We start from the raw sequence: 19,568 nt of genomic DNA, 5'->3' as shown, positions 1-19,568 counted from the left end.
GTGTGTGTGTGTGTGTGTGTGTGTGTGTGTGTGTGTGTGTGTGTGTGTGTGTGTGTGTGTGTGTGTGTGTGTGTGTGTGTGTGTGTGTGTGTGTGTGTGTGTGTGTGTGTGTGTGTGTGTGTGTGTGTTTACCATGTCAGAAATAATTCGCCAACTAGCTCGACAACATGTTCTGCTTAACCAGTGCACCGTACGCAGTATTGTCAGCACGACACGGGGAGCTCTTAGACATTATTTTGCATTCAACCCACTGATCTTTACTCTTCTTTTTGCATCATTTAGACAAGCACTAGGCTTAGAGCGTGTGCAAGTTTGATAGAAGCAAACTTCAAAAAAAAAAAAACTTTCGTTCTTACAAGAAGATACAGCCTGGCGCGGTCATTCGATCGCAGGATAATACAGCCGGGTGCCGCACGATTCCAGTTCATCTCTTACGTTCCCTCTCGTCTTAGGGCAGGCCTACAACGTCGCATTCCTTAAAACTGTAATACAGTCAAACCTCGTTATAGCGAAACGTTTTATAACGACATATTGGATATAACGAAAAAATGAGGATTCCCCTTGGAAGCTCGGTCAACACGGCCTATAACGAAGCTATGGTTATAACGATGTAATCGCCGGTACCCTTCGCCTTGGTTGTAAATAGGAGCAACTGTAAATGAGCGCATGAGTCTTCACAGGCCCGCTGGCTGCAAAGGGATAGGAAACAACAAAATTCTGATAGAAGCGCACAGGAAGAGTCGATTTCGATGTCACTGTACCCATAGCGTCAATAAGGCATTGAAAATATACCTCCTTGTAACATGAAGACTTAGGGTAATTAACTTCGGGCTTGTGAGAAAAGGATCTTTTTAAATACGACATAGGCACGCTGCCGCCTCCCGCCAGCATACAAGGAAATGCGTTAAACTGGTAAAGTTTACAAAGCTTCGACGTCGTTTAGTAGCTGCAGCACAGGAAGTGTAGTGATTGAATGCGCACTTTATTGTAGTGTGATAGATTGAAATTAATGCTTGCCGTCATCTATTCTGAAATTAGATTTGTCGGAAGTCGTTCTAGACCCTGAATCCAAAGTAACGTTTTTTCTTAACTGAAAGTTAGAACTTTATTGCCTGCAGTACGACTCGAGGTGCATGAGTTGTGGGCGTACCGTCAGAAATTTAAACTTTGGGACATTAGGGTGTATACAGCTCTTAAATCACTTATGTTTGGCGCATAGTTTTATTGTAAACAACATCAAAAACAGCAATGCCTGGAAATAAGCATTATGTTGCAGACTTTCCGGTTGCGATGCAAATTTTAGGAAACCGAGAAAAAGCCAGGACGCAGAAAGCACTAAGCCGCCGCCCTCGGAAGTGGAGGCCGGCTACGTTAGGAAAAAGCCGCTTAAAATTGGGCACACAACTGTGAAAGGGCCTTGTGGGGTCAGAATGCATCATCGCGATATATTGTAAACACTTGTGCTAGCTCTTTATGATCTGTAAGAGCCTGCCCCAACTACAGCCACAGCTGTTCGAGGCAGTAGGGCGGAGAAACGTTGCTCGCATTTTAAAATTTCTTAATCCGTTTCTCGCACCACACAGCCCCGTCAAAAACATCGCTATTAAGGAGGCGTCCTCCTTGGTCGGCGTTCGATGAGCGATAAATTAATGAAATATGACCTGAGTGTGTGTTGATTGCACCCTTTGCCATTCCGAATGTAGCAGCATTACGGAAATGAGTCGACTATTAGCGCGCGCATGTCGCATGCGAGACAACATAAAACGCCTCCGTCACGCATTTCGTCGTTAGTGACGCAACAGGTGATCGGTTCTATTTCATATGGGACACGAACCTTTGCTTGTGCGACGATGGTAACTAAAAAGGGAAGAAGTATTGTTCAGATTCTCCTGTGTTCTCTTATGCACCTCTTTTGAGGGCGTTTAACTTCGCGAAGTTTGCGCCCTCAAAAGCCTCAAAAGCAGCAAAAAATAAATGTGCAGTGTGATCAAAAGCAATTTTCATCTGTCCCAGCTTTTTTATTTTTTTTTCTTTGCAAGATCCGATTACTTTTTCGGCGTCACATTATATTAACCTTACCTGTACAGTAGGCGTCACTCTTGTGAAGAGCACTCGAACAGTGCAATAAAAATGTAAATTAGAAAGCAGCCCACCGTTTACGGGCCAGGTGCTCGCACCCACCTTGCTGGCTGGTCTGTGCGGATCTATTTCGGAACAAGCGATTCCTCTACATGCTAGAAGCTGCGATTTGGCGCCGAATTCTAGAAACAGAAGTGCGTCACTGGAGCGCTTTGCACAAGGATGACGCAAGCTGTACAGGGCTAGAGGTTTGCACCACCTATTTCGCTGAGTTAGGATGAACGTTTCAAGAGAGCGATATCGCCTAACAACGCACTAAGGCTCGCGCATACTGGCCAACAGTAGAAAGTACGCACAGAATTAACAGCTCCAGTTTCTTCTCGGTGGACATCCTTCAAATATAAATTGGAGCACTGTGCATGACGCATATGCTGCGAATGTTAGCGGGCCCTGTTACCTGATATGTTGTTTTAAAAGATTCTTTGGTGACCAAGTAGCTGAAAGTGCTATAGAGACATCCTTTTCAGATGTTCTGCCTTTTGAAGAAGGATGCCTTTTGAAAAATGCGATTGACAAACCCTTTTGGGGATGATTTCAACCGTATTTCAAGGCGGTTTCGAAATATACTATTCAGGTTTGCTTCTGACGTATGTGATTAACACATATTTTGGAGGTAATGCTTCGAAAAAAGCAGTTAAAGAAAACACCACAACTCGGGGGATTATCATCCAGTTGTTCTTCTCTGATATTACTCGGACGGTTACGGTTTTGAAGAGCTAACTGCGTGTTTTTCTGCATGCAGTATGATGCTAGTTGTATTCGGCGATGATGAGCCTCTGAAAAATTACTCGTGCGTATAGGAGATCTTCCCGTTTTCTTTCTGGAGTTGGGCAGTTGGTGAAGACCTTCCGGTCCTGCTGAGAAGGCAACCACTAGCCCAATAGCATCTGTTGCTCTAGTGCTGCCCAGAGAATGCTTCGGCTGTTGTTGTGGCCACACAAAAAGAGTAGCCCCTATCGGGGCTTTTCATAGAATTATTTCACCCTTACTCAAAGGCTCATATTTCAGGACTCAGACTTCTGCCTTTCTAAATTTTAGTTCATTCTGAATTTGTCCTCTCTCCGACCAAATTCGACGCTCCAATCAGTCTGACCACAGCCTTTATTTGCACTGACTGTGGGAAACCGCCGAGTGAAATATCGATGAAATGTCACCGCCTGGGTCTTGTAGGCTTGCAACGCTCAATATCATTTTATATTCCACTGCAGCTGTCCTCGTCGTAAGCCATCACTCCGAAGTCGCAGATGTCCTTGAACTTGTCTGTGCACCGCTGTGGCACGTCATGCTTGACTTGGTCCGACACCCACAACATGCACTCTGTTGTGGAGGAAATTAATATTATAGGAGTGGTGCTGACACACATAAATGAACGAGTAGAGATGGGGGCTGTTACAAAATTATTCCGTGCATCAGTACTTTGCCCCGGCAGTCTAACCAATAAACATGTTTAACGTCCGGTATTCACACCGTTTCTTTCTGTAATAATTTGGTAATTTAGAGCATCACAAACAACGTAATTCATTAAGGCGCTTGACTAATGAGTTTCGACTTTTTGCATTAGTGAGGACCTTAATATTGGCTGAAATGAGATGCTTTGGAGGAAGCACACCCTAATTTTCATACATACAATGTCTATTCAGTAATGGCTTGAAAAACGTTTATGAGAAAATAGCAGAAAAAAGCTGATGCTTAAGCTCACTTAAGCGCACTGGTACGATCGTGACAGCACAAAATACGACGATAAGTGCCTAATGTTGGGCGTCGTCAAATTCCAGTGTCGTTACTTACGTTCGGTCTCCTTATATAGAACGTCACCCACAACGCAATCTTTGTAATCCGAATACAGGTATTGCACAGTCTTCCATGGGCCGTGAGCTGCAAGGAGTTAACAAATCACAGTGCTCTTAATCCACTTTGGAGGAGCAGACACACTCCCAATCACTGCTCTGGCTGCTGAAAAAGGCCTTGACATCATAGGGCCTTGGAATACACTGTCTGATGATCACGCTCATGCACCCACACAAAACAGGAATTTTTAGCAGCCCAGGACAGGTACGTATTTACCTTAATGCTCTCACTCAAAATATTGTGCTGGACTAAATAATCTGCACAGAAAATATGAATAAAAATGCATTGCATCAATAGACTAATAACCAAAAAGCGCCACCTGGGTGAAGCTCTTAATTTGTTTCCGCAAGGTATGTTGTCGGGCCTATTGGTGCTGCGTACCTAAATACAATTAGGTGCAACATCGAAGACACTGTGAGCGTCTTGTTCGTCATTTCGTTTCTTGTGTCGCTGGTGTCGCTATTTGTTACGGCTTCTTCCAATTAAGCAGATCGAATTTTATTGCAGCCGCCTACGTAAACCTGGTGAAAGACAGAGTTAGCATACTCTTGAAATATGTGTTCATGAGCGTAATACTTACAGTCGTCCAAAAGGTAGTCAGCTTTTTCTGGCGTCGCTCCAGGCTTCAGGTGGAAAGTAATATTGGTCCTGAAATGAGAGTGCGAATGCAAAATGCAATAAATGTGTAATTGCCGAGAGGCCTAGTAGTGAGTTCGAATTTTTTTGGAACGAAAACCATAAAATTTGGCCGGCGAATTACTTTAAGACATAGACTGGAAGTTAAATTTGGTTTGCAGGAAAAAAATGGCCTGGCTTAGCTTATGGTTAAGCCTAGGATGCGAAGCATACGTCGTTTCCGTGCCTCTTTGTAACTTGCGCTTTGCGGTCTGGCGAGCCGCCCTCTCCCTGGCCGACATCTCGCTGCTCAACTGACTCAACGAGTGCGTCGCCTTTTATACAATTGCGTGACATCAGTATCTCCTAGCGGTAGGAGCGGGAGTTAGGCCGCCGGCGGAGGCTGCGCGTCCGCAAGCGAGCGCACGAGTTGAGCCCCAGCTTTCACAGCTGTTGTGACGTCATATCACGTGGTGCGCCGATGTAGGTCAAGTGGTAGCTACGCGGCCGCGCGCGGCGCAGCAAGGAAGAGCTCGGTTGTGCGGCTAGTATGCTTCGCATAAAAAAAACAGAAGCACGCAATGAACCTCCTTGTCTGCGTTCCGCCTACTTGCAATTGAAATTGATGAACGAAAGCGAGGATACAGAAAATCGCTAAATAGCCGAAGGCGAATTTAGAGGGATCTCACACATCAAAAGCGCTCGCCAGTGTACTACATGATTGGAATGTTTTCTTAAATCTATCCGATTGTTTCGAAACGCCCGCGGGAGGATTCCTGATAGTACATGGACAGATCAATTGTATCGCCGGTTCAATACCTTATTTTGGAGGATCGTAGTACGCACAGCACAAAAACACACCATATAATTAGCGGTCCAAATTAGCTAATCTCTCCTGGCTTTCTTAAAATCGATTTAGTAATAGCAAAGGAACCACACAACAGGAGACCGTAGCGAGCGCCAAACACCGCCATGAATAAGCGGCGATTTTCAAGTGATGTTCCGCCTGATATCTGTTGACAAAATGTAGCGTGAGTCACCTTTCAGCGCATCATTGTGCCAAACAAAATGTCACTGAATTACAAGAGTGGTTATTTATGGAGCTCTTGAGACACAAGAAACCGGTATTTCTAATACATTTGTTTAAAAGGGAGCTAGGTCCATGCATTCAGAGAAACGCTTCAACTCCAATTTTAATGCACACGTTCGACTGCGCAGATGTTTCTTGGCGCAGAAGAGTCTATAAACGCATACAGTGTCTAATCATAATGATGAACATCAGTAATTAGTTAACGGGGAAGGCGTAAATAGTTTTAGAATATAACCTTGCTCTATGGATTCAGCAACAGCAGCGGCTGAACGATGTCAAATAATCAGAAAAAAATTCCGGATCATGGGGTCGTTCCGAGGATCAACGGCAACGTCATTCCGACGGTGGAGATCGTGTATCCGCGTCAGAGACACGAAGCGCGCACCTGCCAAACGTGTTGGCGTCTCAAAAGAGCAGTGCGGCGCTCGTGTCTCGCCGTTTCTCTCCTTGTGTCCTCGTTTTGTGCACGCTGTTCAATCCTACTATGCATTACCAAAAAGCCCAAGCTGCCACGTTAGTGAACTTCTCAAAATAATGGGCAAAAAACACACAAACATGAGGGAGGCCAATCTTCGTAGACTGATGCAATCTTTCGTGATTAGCAGAACTGTAAACGTCACCCAATACCTAAAGGTTCACAAGACATTATTAGTAAAAATGGGATTAAAGGGCCCTTTACCTTCCTCCAAACACGACCGCTAAAAAGATTCTCACCGAGGCGGAGGAGCTAGCCATTGCTCTGGCCCAGAGGCAACCTCTGGCGATGATCATTGCTGGCGATTCTAAATCGGCAATCAGAAATTACACCGCGAGTAGAATATCCGCGGCGGAAGTAACAATTGCCGCAGTCGGCCTAGCTCCGGCAGAGAGGGTTGCGTTGGTCTGGGTGCCGGCGCCTCAAGGGTTACGAGGCAACGGCAACGTGCACGCGCTGGCCCTGGGGCCTTACTCACCGGGATCCAGGTGGTGGCTTGTGCGAGGAGCCCCTACAGTTCGATTAAGAGCTTAATAAGCATCAGGAGATCCTTAATCATTAAAGCCTAGAACATCAGCAGTACCCAAGTGCACACAAGAAAGCTTCCGAGAGGAGGTAGCGTTGAGGAACCTGCAAACGAGAGTCTTTCCGAATCCGCAGCTTTTAAGCAGATGGCACCCCGAGGTGTTTAGTCCTCGGTGAAAGAAACAAGATGGAATTGCGGACTTGGCCCACATGATGTGGACTTGAGATAGCTTTGGAGAGCAGGAAAAGCGGGAAAAACAAGACCAGCGTCAAGTCATCGGTCTGGCAAAGGCTGCCGCCACAATCCAAGAGATCCCGGCTGACGGCTAGGGGGGAATGATCGGGAATAAGAGTGATTTGACTCCCCGTCAAATTCTCTGACGGGAGCCAATAAAGTTATTCCTCTCTCTCTCTCTCTCTCTCTCTCTCTCTCTCTCACTCTCTCTCTCTCTCTCTCTCACAAGACGCGCAGGTAGCCCTGGCACCCTGATCGAACGCGTCACCCGTATCCGTCAGAGTCACGTGATTACAATGCGGAGTGTGGCATAAGGGAAATGTGGACATCCGGTACCATCAACGATGAATATTAGAGATACGCACGGTGCACTTGGAATTTCCGTTCGTGGCAGTTCTCGAATCAGCATCTGAACGCATATTTTCTGCGTTTTCTTTTGCACCTTGGCTAGCGCGCTTATTTGCTTTCCTCGCCCACAGTCGTAGTCGTAAGCTATAGTAATAAACATCCTTCATAGACTTTCCTACACTTACCACATTAGTGAGTGAAGCATGTCTGAGAGCAAATGAGTACCACGTGAGTGAGACGAGGCAATCGAAAACGTTTCCTCCGAGTACCAGGTCGCGCCTCGGTTTCCATAGAGCTTCGAGCGGAAGCCGATATATTGCTGACTTTACTCACGCTCATGCAGGAGAAATGTAGAATTAGGTCACTTCCCGCTTCATGTCTCACACTTTCACATTAAGTACTCGATTTGTTCCCGCATTAACATTTAGCCATCAACGAAATTCAATCAAGAATTGTAGGTTCTGTACGTTAGATAAAATTTGCTGAAAACAAACAGCAAGAAGTGGAGCTCGGGACATGAATAATTTTCCTGTGATATTCTCCAAAATTATTTGCAGCTGTCATACTCTTTCAGTGAGGCACATTGAGTATGCATCTGAGAACTAGCATTTATGAAACAAAAATTTGTCAACGGAAATTCTATCACGTGCCACATAGCGCTAAACAGACACGGACGCAGGGAGACAAAAAGGACGAGCGCTAACTTACAACTAAACTTTTATTGCATGAAACCAGGCAATATAAGCACTTTATTAACAGTGAAGAAGAGGTAAACCATTGAAATAAAGGAAGCACTCAAACAACGTTATCGTCGAACACCATTTACGGATAAGCAGACATGAAATCGATTTCTTTGTCAGATAAAAACACTGAGGCGGCACTGAGGCACATATCTTCTTTTTGCGGCAGTATATTGAACGCCTCTATAATTTCCCTTGTAAGCTGATCTTTGTGGCAATCAGTGACAAGAGAGCTTTTAAAATTCGCTTAACATCCAGAACACTTCTTCGTTTTTCCATCTTTTTCTTTTGCGTTGATGCGCCCAGCAAGATGCCCTTGGACGCCATTCCTGACATCATTGTTATGTTCTCGCAACCTATCATTGAGGCATCTGCCTTTCTGCCCTATGTATTTTCGGCTGCATTTCAACGGAATATAATAGAATAGATTACATTCCTTCCACTCTTTCACTCTTACACCTCTTCCGCTTCCACTCTGGAAAATTGTATTTACTGTAACCGATGTAGTGGCACAAATTCCCCTTTAACTCATTCATTTGACACTTACCCTGCTTGACCATTCTTTCCTTTGAGCAACCACACGTACGTCGCCTTCTTAGACTCTTTGTCAAAGTCTGTCCGAACGCCTTTGACGCAGTCTAGATCTCCATCCAGATCTTGATCAGAAATGGCGACTGCCGATGGAAATGATTCGAATATCTGCGACAACAACGCAACGTAATCAAAAGAAAGTTATGCCCAACGCTTGTAATAATAATAATAATAATAATAATAATAATAATAATAATAATAATAATAATAATAATAATAATAATAATAATAATAATAATTGGTTTTGGAAGAAAGGATGTCTCATATATCGTTGGACACCTGAATCGCGCCGTAAGGGAAGGGATAAAGAAGGGAGTGAAAAAAGAAAGTAAGAGGTGCCGTAGTGGAGTGCTCCGGTATAATTTAGACTACCCGGGTATCTTTAACCTGCACTGACTTCTCACAGCACACGGGCGCCTTAGCGTTTTGCCTCCATAAAAACGCAGCCGCCGCGGTCGGGTTCGGAACCGGGAACTCCGGATCAATAGCCGAGCGCCCTAACCACTGCGCCACCGCGGCGGGTCCCAACGCTTGTAACAGCTGGCAACACCGGCTTCAAAAAGTGATCCGTCAAAGTATTCACTTTCCACGTCTTGCCGATGACGGTGCCATCTGGACGCAAGGAATAAAACAATTTGCCCTGTGTTATATGAAGGACAGTTGTATACCTATGAATCCTTGGAAATGCATATGTTTCACTGATTTTGATGCCGAGTGGTGGTACATGTTTAAAAATCTTGGGGTTTTCAACTTGAACGCCATTAGGTCATTAACCACGAGCGGTGTTGCAATCCGTAAGCACCAAAATTTTGACCACAAGAGGCCGCCTATTTTTTTACATTGACTCTATGAGAAGTTTCGCTACTAGTATTATTGTAGCCAGTTCTATGAGATACCCACCCATATTTTTATGTGTACTGGATAATTACTGGCCTAATGTTTATTACAAGAGTAATAGCTGAAGATAGCCGTATATAGTGTGCAACCAAGTTACACGAACTGACCTGTTTGGAATACAAAAAGTGTGAGCTACCCTCTAGCTCACCCTCTTTAAGATCGATGGCAAACTACCCAAGTCCCGGGTAGATTTAGATGGCTAAATATACGCAGGTATGTCCCCTTACGAAGTTAGTAGAGGGAGGAGGCTTTTAAACATGGCACCGTAGGCGTTGAGGTTAGCGAATGGAAGAGATCGGAACAGTGGTGAAAACCTTTTTAACTGCTAACGCTTCGAATGCTTTGAATAGGGACACACATATGCACATAGGGACACACACGAATGCTTTGAAGAAGGACACCATCTTTGCTCTATTATCTTTTAACTCTCCTACTTTCGGCATATACGCGGCAGCGATTGTGGTTCGGCTTGAGCCAGTGCGCAGGCCCGCGCACTTTCCATTTCATTCTTCGTGTCAGGAACAGCACCAGCAGCAGCCATCTAAAGCCGCGTAAAGTGGCCCTGGAGCTGTGGGAGGAGAAACTGACGAGCGCAGACTCCGAAGACCAGCAATGTACCTTCTCATTGCCAGAAGGTCGGCAGAAGCCTTCGGAGCCCTGGACAGAGGGCCCACCCAGTGAGCTCAGTCAATCTTCTTGAATAAATGTCACTCACTCACTCACTCACTCACTCACTCACTCACTCACTCACTCACTCACTCACTCACTCACTCACTCACTCACTCACTCACTCACTCACTCACTCACTCACTCACTCACTCACTCACTCACTCACTCACTCACTCCAAAAGACTAGATCGTATTTAGAGTGTGGGATGTTATTGGCTCTAAACGTGTTATATGTTTTAAAGCAATTTAAACTCAACTGCGGGTTCACAAAAAAAATCAGCAAACAGGGCCTGAAGAATGTGGAGCTCTACGGATAATTCCATTATTGCTAAAGGTGAAGTGCGCGTAAGAAAAGTGCTTGCACATCGTTTACCCGTTTTTGGAAGATTCATGCAGTACCGCTCTTCGCGATGCTTGTCATCCTTCAACATCCCTAACATTCGGTTTGTACGTTAGGTTAACCAATTGGTTACCTACAGTGCGTCGTGAACTATGCTCGGTCACATCGCTGGTAAGAAGCATTGCCGAATATTTCAGTTTAGCCTTGTACTTTATGCTTTGAATGGGAGCATGCTATGTTATTGCAGCTTTCAATTTTATTTCTTAATTGCTTTATACCAGGAATTAGCGAGTTTAACACCAGAGAGGCAGTAAAGCGCGAGTTAAGAGCTCAGCAGTGCTTGACGTTCCTCCACACCAAAAAAAAAAAAAAAAGAATTCTCCGCTGCCTGCAATCAAACCTTTTTTCGCTGCCAGGTCCGAACAATGCATCAATCGCACAGCGACCATAGCAAAACACTGAATGGAAAGAATGCTTTACAGCAAACCGAGATTGAGATCGCAGAAGATGGCATCCCTTGTGTGAAATGCCTCTTTTCGCTTTGGGCTTATTTATTTTATTATTTTTTCTTTCTACAGATAGAGGATTTCTGAGTGGACCGGTAAAGAGCGTTTGTGAACACATAAACAAAGAGCCTAAAGGCTAATTCCTGCCCTTAAGACATGGTACACTTGACTCAGATTGACAGTCGACCTTCTGCGTCTGCTTCGGTATCACGAAAGATCTATTTCGCCCAGTGGCGTGTAAGGCTCGTTTGATATGATCAAATATTTCACGGGATCTCTACTTTTTCTCTGCGACAACATACGTATAAAAGAGCGAGAGCAGCGCCTTTTGGTATATTGTACTAAAAGCGGAATTCCTTAAGCAGGCGCTACTCTTTTCTCGTTCTTCTTCTAACTTCTTATTAATTAACGTATTCAGCACGGCATACCCAAGGAGCTAAAGTTAATGTCTGAGCGCGTTAGCGCTATTGCGAGTTTCATGTGCTGTTTGTGATTTTGTAAAAAAAAATGAAAATCCCTCGCGAAAAAATTTCGCGGCCGGCACACCAGACCTCCGAGTTTCAAGTAATAAGGAATCTACCATGACACAACAAGTGTTACTCGATCGCAGCGCTGAAAACGAACACGGACGGATACAGAGAGACCATAAAACGCTCAGGTCCGTTCAAGTGCGCGCTTTGTGGCGTTTTTCTTCCCGTCCGACTTCATTTCTTGTGGACATTGATTAAGTGAAGCACACGCAATCCCATTGTTCACTATTTCAAGAATTATCTATTGATATTCACTGGTTGAAAGCAAGGTAACTTTATATAGATCTTCTTCTCTCCCTTATGCCTTGACCTCAAACTTTCTCTTTTCGAAAGGAATGCTTACTCTACTCTCTGTCTGTCTCTACCAAGCAAGTTAAAGCCTTGTATACGAACCTAGGAAATCTGGACCAACGTTTTTAGTATGCAAGGCTGCCACCTTGTGCCAGGCATCGAGGAACACTCGGCAGCACTGCGATAATTTGAAATATTCAGTATAACACACTTAATTTCTATCCAGCCTCAACTACTCGATGTGGATTGAAGAAGCATTGGGTTGGTAAGGTTTTTCTATCAAAAGGAAGAGTAGGTCATGATGATCACTATGGACGCAAAAAAGTTTGCTGCACATTGTAGTTTCTTAAAAATTGAAGGAAAAAATGTCCCACTGATTTCTGCATTGTCTCTATTGGCGGCCAACAGACGGCGTTAATTCTTGTTGTCTAAGAAAGCTGACCACGAGCATTTAGCATCAGGACGACTTGTCTACACTCCTCCTAATTCCTCATACCTACGAGCAGGCAGCAAAATTGAGAAGCTAAATAATGTCCTCGCATTTGATCCACCCTGTAAGCAGTTTTGCTCACGGGAATCACTAAATAATTTATGTAGATTTACTCTTTTGTTTACTTTAGCCTTGCTATTCGCATGTAGGCACTTGCAAAGATGAATTACTGTTTCGGCACACAGGGGGAGTTATTTGGCTAGATCGGCAGACGTTCCGAAACTGTTAGCGATGATATACGATTGAGCACGAGTAATTATACAAAGTTTCGGGGTCTTACGAACGAAACAGAAACAGTATCTCGAAAGTGCTCAGATATGAATAAAGAAACCTGGGCCGACACAAACAGGCAATACGATTCCAACTGCAACCAAAAGTGCCTGTGAGGGATAATGGGCCTGACAAGTTTTGCTTTATCTCATCAGCACCTGCTGGCATTGAGTTAGAAGGGAGTCTGACAGCCTGCATTTTACAGCTATGTTCCTTCGAGTGCCACCACCGTTCAGCAGCAACTGGTGAACGTGGTCGGCATGCAAAGCACGTTCCTTGAAGAAAGACGCACTACATCAGACTTCCAGCTTCTTACACCGGTGTATGGCAAAAACAGCGCCTCCTAATTCTTGTCAAACCGGGCCGCACTTACCTCGAAAGCATCTGGGAGCTCACGCTGTTCATTGTGCTTTGCTTCAGCCGGAGCCAATGGGACCGACAAGCCTAAAATACACGCAACAACTAGGACTAGCGGAGAACGCATGATGCAAACTGGAGAGAAACTTTTAAGCCTTAAATAGGCACTATCGCTTCTTTTAAACAAAGACGGGCCTTGGTGCGGGGTTACTGACGCAGCCAAAACGAAAAAAACGTATCGATGTCAAAACGTCAAAAAGCTTACAGGATGTCCAAACGAAACCTTGTCATGAATTTCTTGTCTGACGTTTCCTTTTATGCTAGGCTGTTGTGAGCTCGGAAGAATGCAATTATAGCTAGAGACTGCCAGTTTTGTCTCATGCTTTAAATCTGTCCCTTACGAAACTTTTATATTAGTCACTCCACTAGCCATACGCTCAAGAAATAGGATAAATTCAGCTGCGGATATGAAGCAGCATCCAGACATTTTACTCTTCCTTTTTTCAACTGTGCGCAGTGTATAGATATAAAATATGTGGCTTGTTATACTTCATTCGCAAATTGCGCCACACCTCTACTACCGCACTCGAAACAGAACTCGCGTCTGACCGACTGCTATTGTTAACATGGGTAAAAAAAGTAACAACCGAAACCACATGGTGAATGTTGTAGAGAACATTTTCAGACTGATAGCTGTAAAAATAGAGAAGCTTGTGCAGTACTATGTAGCTCAGTGCCCCCCAAGTTTCTATTAAGAGTAAACTATGCTGTTTTCTGCCCTTTACATTTTGACAGAAAGAACACTCGGACAAGACTATATTTTCACTTGGGGTACTTGCGCTATCGCCGAAACGAAGAAGGGAAAGGATGAATTTTCACAGACTAAGACGAGGTTTTCCTTACAGTGATAAACACATCAGCTGGCCAATCCCCCACCGTGGATATGTGCCACCGTATTTGAGGCAACAACAACAATAAATACATTAGGTAGATTCCTCGGATACGTTGAGAATTCACTGCTTTTTCTTTTCAGTTTCTTTCTTCATTTTTTTTTGTCCGCGTTCCGGTCTAGGACACAAAATTAACCGATTACTCCACTCCTTGTCCATGAGCGCGTTTGTATCCGCACTGCACCCTACCCTGGCCAATTCCTCGTCGTGTGTAAGTGCCATTATGCCTGATGCCATAATCAATATTTAACGCTAATTTATTTATGGCACCAAAGAGACCACCCTGATCGCGACTTCCAGTGACCAAGGCGAAGGAAAAGGGCTTCAAGCTTGACACGTGCGCGATCTCGGTGTCTGAACAGTGACGGTGAGTAGCAGGGGTGCCGGATGCAACATAATTGTTCACGGCGGATGTCCATTAGATCATTGTGCAAGGTCAAATAAAATGGTGCAGAAATATTTTACATTATCTATATGTACGCGCGGCAGAGCGCGGAAAAACTTTATCACCTGGGCAGTAACTGCACCGTCTGTCGATTCATTTTTTTCCCGGAAGGCCTGGCTTTCTTCTGTGTTAATCACGCGAGCTCACGGCAGTGAGCTATACGGGATGCAAGTCGTTTTATTTTTTCGTCGCCCACAACAAGTCGACTTTATTTGTCTTGTTCAATTATTCAAGCAACATTGCTACATGCATCTGGATCCCTAGTTCGCAAGCTAGGCTCTCGGGCTAGCTCGCAGGTGTTGTCTTTGAGTCCGCTAATTCTTATACTTCATAACACATCTATCCTTCCGGAATAATCCATATAAAGTCATGTCTATGGGCCATTTTGTTAATCGTTCTTCTTGTTTTTATGTTCGAATGGTTATAAAAACCTATGTAAGACTGCTTCATACATTCCTTTTTTTATTTGACGCACGCGAATTTCGCTACAAGATTTCTGTTTTGTGTCAATCGTGTTTGCATGCTGCGTCATTTTCGTGTCAGTTTGCTGTTATATCTGTTTCGCCAATAATTGTATTTCTAGTTCATTTTTATTCTTTCCATACTCTTCACGTGGAAAGCATGTGCTGTACCATTTCTGAACTCTTATTGGACGTCTCCAGACTCACCATTGGCAAAGGATCCTTGCAGTCATGCCATGTACTGCGCCAATCAAATATACATATTCAAGATCTTGAATTTGAACTGATATGTTACTTAAGCTTGAAGAGCCAATTTTAACCAACCTTCAATTAATGTCTCGACAGGCTTGTCTTGATCGGATGACCAGTCCCAAAACCTAAAGTTTGGTTTTTCATTTCGAAATATTGGGAAATGCTACTAGGTGTCGTCTGAGCATGGTGGCCTGTTTCCTGTTGAGATTGTCTGCCGGAGCCAAGCACTTCTTGTGCGCTCCCAACAATGCCTTCACTGCCTCCCTGAAACATTTTGGCGTGCTGAAGCGTTCGACGGGCAAACCTGCCCACTAGTGTGTGAACCCTCGGAGAGCGGTATCTACCGTGACATTTCCCTCAATCTCATTGTCGGGGACAGAAATGATGGTGTGTTGAATGTTTATGTTGCTAGTTCCCTGGCCATGTTCTCTTTGTTCGGAGAGGATCCTCGTGGCTTTGCAGTCGATCCTTCTATCTCTGTATGCCCCAGCTGCAGCCTCAGAACCCGTCTCTATCCGGTAGCTCAGTCCCGGCCGATTTGCCTCAGGGCTAGAGCTATGCCGCTATCTTCCGCTGTCTGTGTCCCCATTGAGGGGAGTGAGGCGCAGGTCATTACTGCTATATCGTATATCATAAAATGTGGCCGAATAGATGCGTGAAAGAGAGTGCGTGTAGCCGGGGGATACGCCACGAAGTACCACGTCACGTGGGGCTGTGCAAAGAGCCCTTTATTAGCCAAGATAGCTAGTCCTATTCTAGAGAAGTGGGAAGCCTTTCCTGGCGGACTCCGACCCGAGCATAGAGCTTATGCTCGTGACAAGCGCCAAGGCGGCGGCGGCGGCGGATGCAAACGGATTCTCGAAATAGAGAAGTCTGTCAACTGAAGCTGCAAATCTATCTCTCCGCCACCCCATATGCCCGACTTTTTTCTTCGGAAATAAACTTTTTTAATACTACTACTAGCTATATTCTGCATGTGTTCTGGAAGTAGACACGTGCTCAAAGCTCAAAATGGGGCACTGGAACATGCCACGCTCTCGAAGACAAACAGGACTGAAGACTGGCACGTACTTTCTTCAGTCAATTCTTCGCTGTGTCGCCGCTAAGAGAAGCTTGTTCTCGATGCTTCGGCGGGAGAATTGACCATGGTCATAAAGAACCCATCTTCTTGGCTAGTACTAGCACAAATAATTCAGACAGCTGCAATTTGATCCCGTATGGAGGATGCATGGTCAGTCCAAGGTAACGTTTCCCAGCGTATCGTTTTCGCTACAGAAGGAGCGCTACAGAAAGGACGCTACAGAAGGAGCGTGGCGAAGTATTTAAACAGGCTTTCCAGAAAAAAGAGACCCCGGCAAATATTGGGCGACTTGACACTTGACAACTACCTTGCAAGTTTACCTAAAACTACCGCCGCAGTTCTGAATCTCAGCAACAATTGTGCCTCTGTGAAAAATCGCTTACTCCTAGGCCATTAGCCTTGTGAATATATTGCCGCGAATATTTGCAGTGTTTGTTCGTTTTTCAAAGCTGCCGCCACACCACTTTATCGCTTTGTTTGCGGCGCAAGACGCGACTAGATTTATCTCGATTGATCGCAGCCAGGCAGAGCTGATTCTACGTTGTTCCGGAATATTCTAGTAACTTTGCGCTCTTTATCTCGAATGTTCGCTATCAGCTTTAAATTGAGCACGGCCGACAGCGGCGGGCATTCTGTTCGACGACCGCCGAGCACGCTTGTCGCTTCGCCGCCGCCAAGTGATTCAGTCCATTTTGGGTGCAAGTCAGCCCAATAAACAGTTCTTTTAGAAGACCCTTTCGTCCGTCTTCATCGCTGCTTCGAGTGCCGTCACCACTACGTGACATCTGGTGGAGGTGCGGGGTAGCCTTCCATGTTCCGGACGCCCCCTTCAAGTCGTGAAGCCAGTCCTGAGCGCTTCGCACCCGAGGACGAGCCAGCAGCTCAGCGAGCCAGCCGACGTCTCCAGGGAGAGGAGCCTGAGTTCTGGAAACTGCCGGACCGCACAAGACAGCGAAAAGACGCGGCTACGAGCACCGCAACCTCGCCGAAGATGTCGACACCGATCATACTGCAGCAGCCGCGGGTGCCGCCAAGTTTCAATGGATCCCTAGGCGAAGACCCTGAAGAATGGTTGGATCAATTTGAGCGCGTGGCGCCATTCAATAAGTGGGATGATGCGGCAAAAATTGGACACGTATTTTTCTCATTGAATGGCTCCGCACGCACGTGGTACGAAAACTACGAGTCGTCCCTTACGACATGGGAGCTATTCAAGAGAGAACTATTGAAGGTATTCACCAGTGTCGTGAGGAAGGAAAGAGCCGAACGACTCCTCGAGTCCAGGATCCAGCTTCCGAATGAGCCCGTCCGCGGTTACGTCGAGGAGATGAAGCGCCTATTTCGCCGCGCCGACCCCGGGATGACCGAGGAAAAGAAAGTTCAGTTTTAATGCGCAGCGTAAAAGAACAACTCTTTGCAAGCCTCGTCCGCCAGCCGCCAAAAACAGTCGAGGAATTCATGCAAGGAGCCTGCACGATTGAGAAGACCCTCGACGTCCGAGCTCGGCAGTACAATCGTACTTCCTCTGCCTGTGCAATCCGTTCGGACACGCCGGCCACCACCAGCGACAGCTTGCGGGAAGTTATCCGCGAAATCGTCCGAGAGGAGCTACACCGATTACTGCCATCCTCCCCACAGCCACAAGCAGCGACTCTGATGGACGTGGTACGGGAAGAAGTGCAACAGGCACTTGGCACCCCGACGGCCACAGAACCCCAGGCCATGACCTACGCCGCTGCAGTAAGGACTGCCCAGCCCCAACGACAACCCCCACGTCCTCCCCGATATGAGCCACTTGTTCCACAACGCCGCCTCCCAGCCCCCGCCCCGCCCAGCCTATGAGCGACGCTCAAGCCCCAGGAAATGCGACGCCTGGAGGACCTCCGACAACCGGCCGTTGTGCTTCCATTGCGGTGAGGCCGGCCATATTCTTCGTCACTGCCCGTACCGACGTATCGGTCTTCGAGGATTTGCCATTAACGCCCACGACCACGTTTCGGGCAACGTCCGCAGGAAATCGACGAGTACCTGCGTCGGGAAGAGTACACGCCGAACCGCTTTTCGCGCTCACCATCGCCGTCAACCTCGCGCTTTGCGTCGCCACGCCGCAGCTACGCAGCCGCGGTACAAGGAAGGTCTCCCAGCCCCCGTAGGGAAAACTGAAGGCAGCAACCTCTGTAGGTGAGGTTGCTCAAGAGCGAAACGCCGAAGAACCTCCACCGACCACGCCCCATGAAGACGCTGCACCCGCGACGCCGCATGAAGAACCGGCACTCGCTGCACCGAAGCCGCGCACAATGAGAACCCCGACCACGACGCAGGCTGCCTTGAAAACGACGCCGTCACCCAGAAGAGCTTCGACCACACGCCCCACCCGCGAATCGCATACGCGACGAGGCCGTGACCCGACGCCGAGAGCGACGTGCAATGCAAGAGCCAGGACCTCTGACTTAGAAGTGACTATCGACGGCCGGAAAGTTACCGCTCTAGTCGACACAGGAGCCGATTACTCGGTGATGAATGGAACATTCGCTGCGCAGCTGAGAAAAGTCACAACGGCTTGGGACGGCCCACAAATTCGTACCGCAGGGGGCCACCTCATTACGCCATCAGGACGATGTGCAGCGCGAGTGAATGTCAAAGGACATACCTATCCTGCGACCTTTGTTGTGCTACCGCAATGCTCCCGCGAAGTGATCTTGGGTATGGATTTCCTTAATGAGCATCAAGCGATCATCGACCTGCGATCCAAGCTGATCACGCTTTCGACGGACGAAGCCATCGCTTCGATGAAAACTCGGGAAAATCTCGTTGCCCTAAGTGTCCTGGAGGAAGAAGTGAGCGTCCCACCCCGTTCAAGCGTTATCGTGACCGTAGGCGCCACGAAAGCCATTAACGCTGAAGCCATCATCGAGGGGAACATGCAGTTGCTACTAGGCCGAGGAATCAGCATCGCAAGAGGCATCACACATTTCCGCAATGGCCAGGCCGAAGTACCGCTGGCTAACTTCAGCGAAGAATACCGGCATATTAACAGAGGAACGACGATTGCTTTCTTCGACGAAATATCTGACGTACGAGACTCCTTCGCCCTCTCCGACCCCTCCGCAGAAGATTCGCCTGACCAAGAGAACTCGCCCACTTTCGACATCAACCCAGCCCTGCACCGGAACAGACAAGACCAGATCCGCAATCTGCTTCAAAGCTACAGTGAGTGCTTTTCGACATCGCCGAAGGTGCGACAAACGCCAATTGCCAAGCATCGCATTGTAACGGATCAACACGTCCGACCTCTCCGTCATAGCCCCTACCGTGTGTCTCCGCGAGAACGACAAGCCATCCGGGACCAAGTCGAAGAAATGCTTCGCGACGACGTCATCCAGCCTTCAAAGAGCCCATGGGCGGCACCGGTTGTTCTAGTGA

The 19,568-nt window shown here is 46.6% G+C and overlaps 1 protein-coding gene across 1 annotated transcript; it reads right to left on the bottom strand.

The window, feature by feature from the left end:
• Window positions 1-3,269: 3,269 nt before the first annotated feature.
• Window positions 3,270-13,083, bottom strand: LOC144124290 (uncharacterized). Its single transcript, XM_077656926.1, has 5 exons — window positions 12,973-13,083; window positions 8,563-8,714; window positions 4,568-4,635; window positions 3,928-4,014; window positions 3,270-3,456 (listed from the first exon to the last, which is right to left on the bottom strand). Exons 1-5 carry the CDS (start codon window positions 13,081-13,083, stop codon window positions 3,332-3,334), a joined length of 543 nt encoding a protein of 180 aa, XP_077513052.1. The 3' UTR covers window positions 3,270-3,331.
• Window positions 13,084-19,568: the final 6,485 nt, after the last annotated feature.

Source organism: Amblyomma americanum, chromosome 3 (assembly GCF_052857255.1).
Source record: "Amblyomma americanum isolate KBUSLIRL-KWMA chromosome 3, ASM5285725v1, whole genome shotgun sequence".
NCBI classification, from domain to species: domain Eukaryota; kingdom Metazoa; phylum Arthropoda; class Arachnida; order Ixodida; family Ixodidae; genus Amblyomma; species Amblyomma americanum.
This window is presented reverse-complemented; position numbering and strand designations above follow the sequence as displayed.

Excerpts from the sequence above, each read along its gene's own strand:
- LOC144124290 (XM_077656926.1), bottom strand. The coding sequence starts at position 13,083 with ATGCGTTCTCCGCTAGTCCTAGTTGTTGCGTGTATTTTAGGCTTGTCG. Across the intron at positions 4,636-8,562 it reads GGAAAGAATGGTCAAGCAGG|GACCAATATTACTTTCCACC; the intron begins GTAAGTGTCAAA and ends CTCTCATTTCAG. Across the intron at positions 4,015-4,567 it reads TGACTACCTTTTGGACGACT|CTCACGGCCCATGGAAGACT; the intron begins GTAAGTATTACG and ends AACTCCTTGCAG.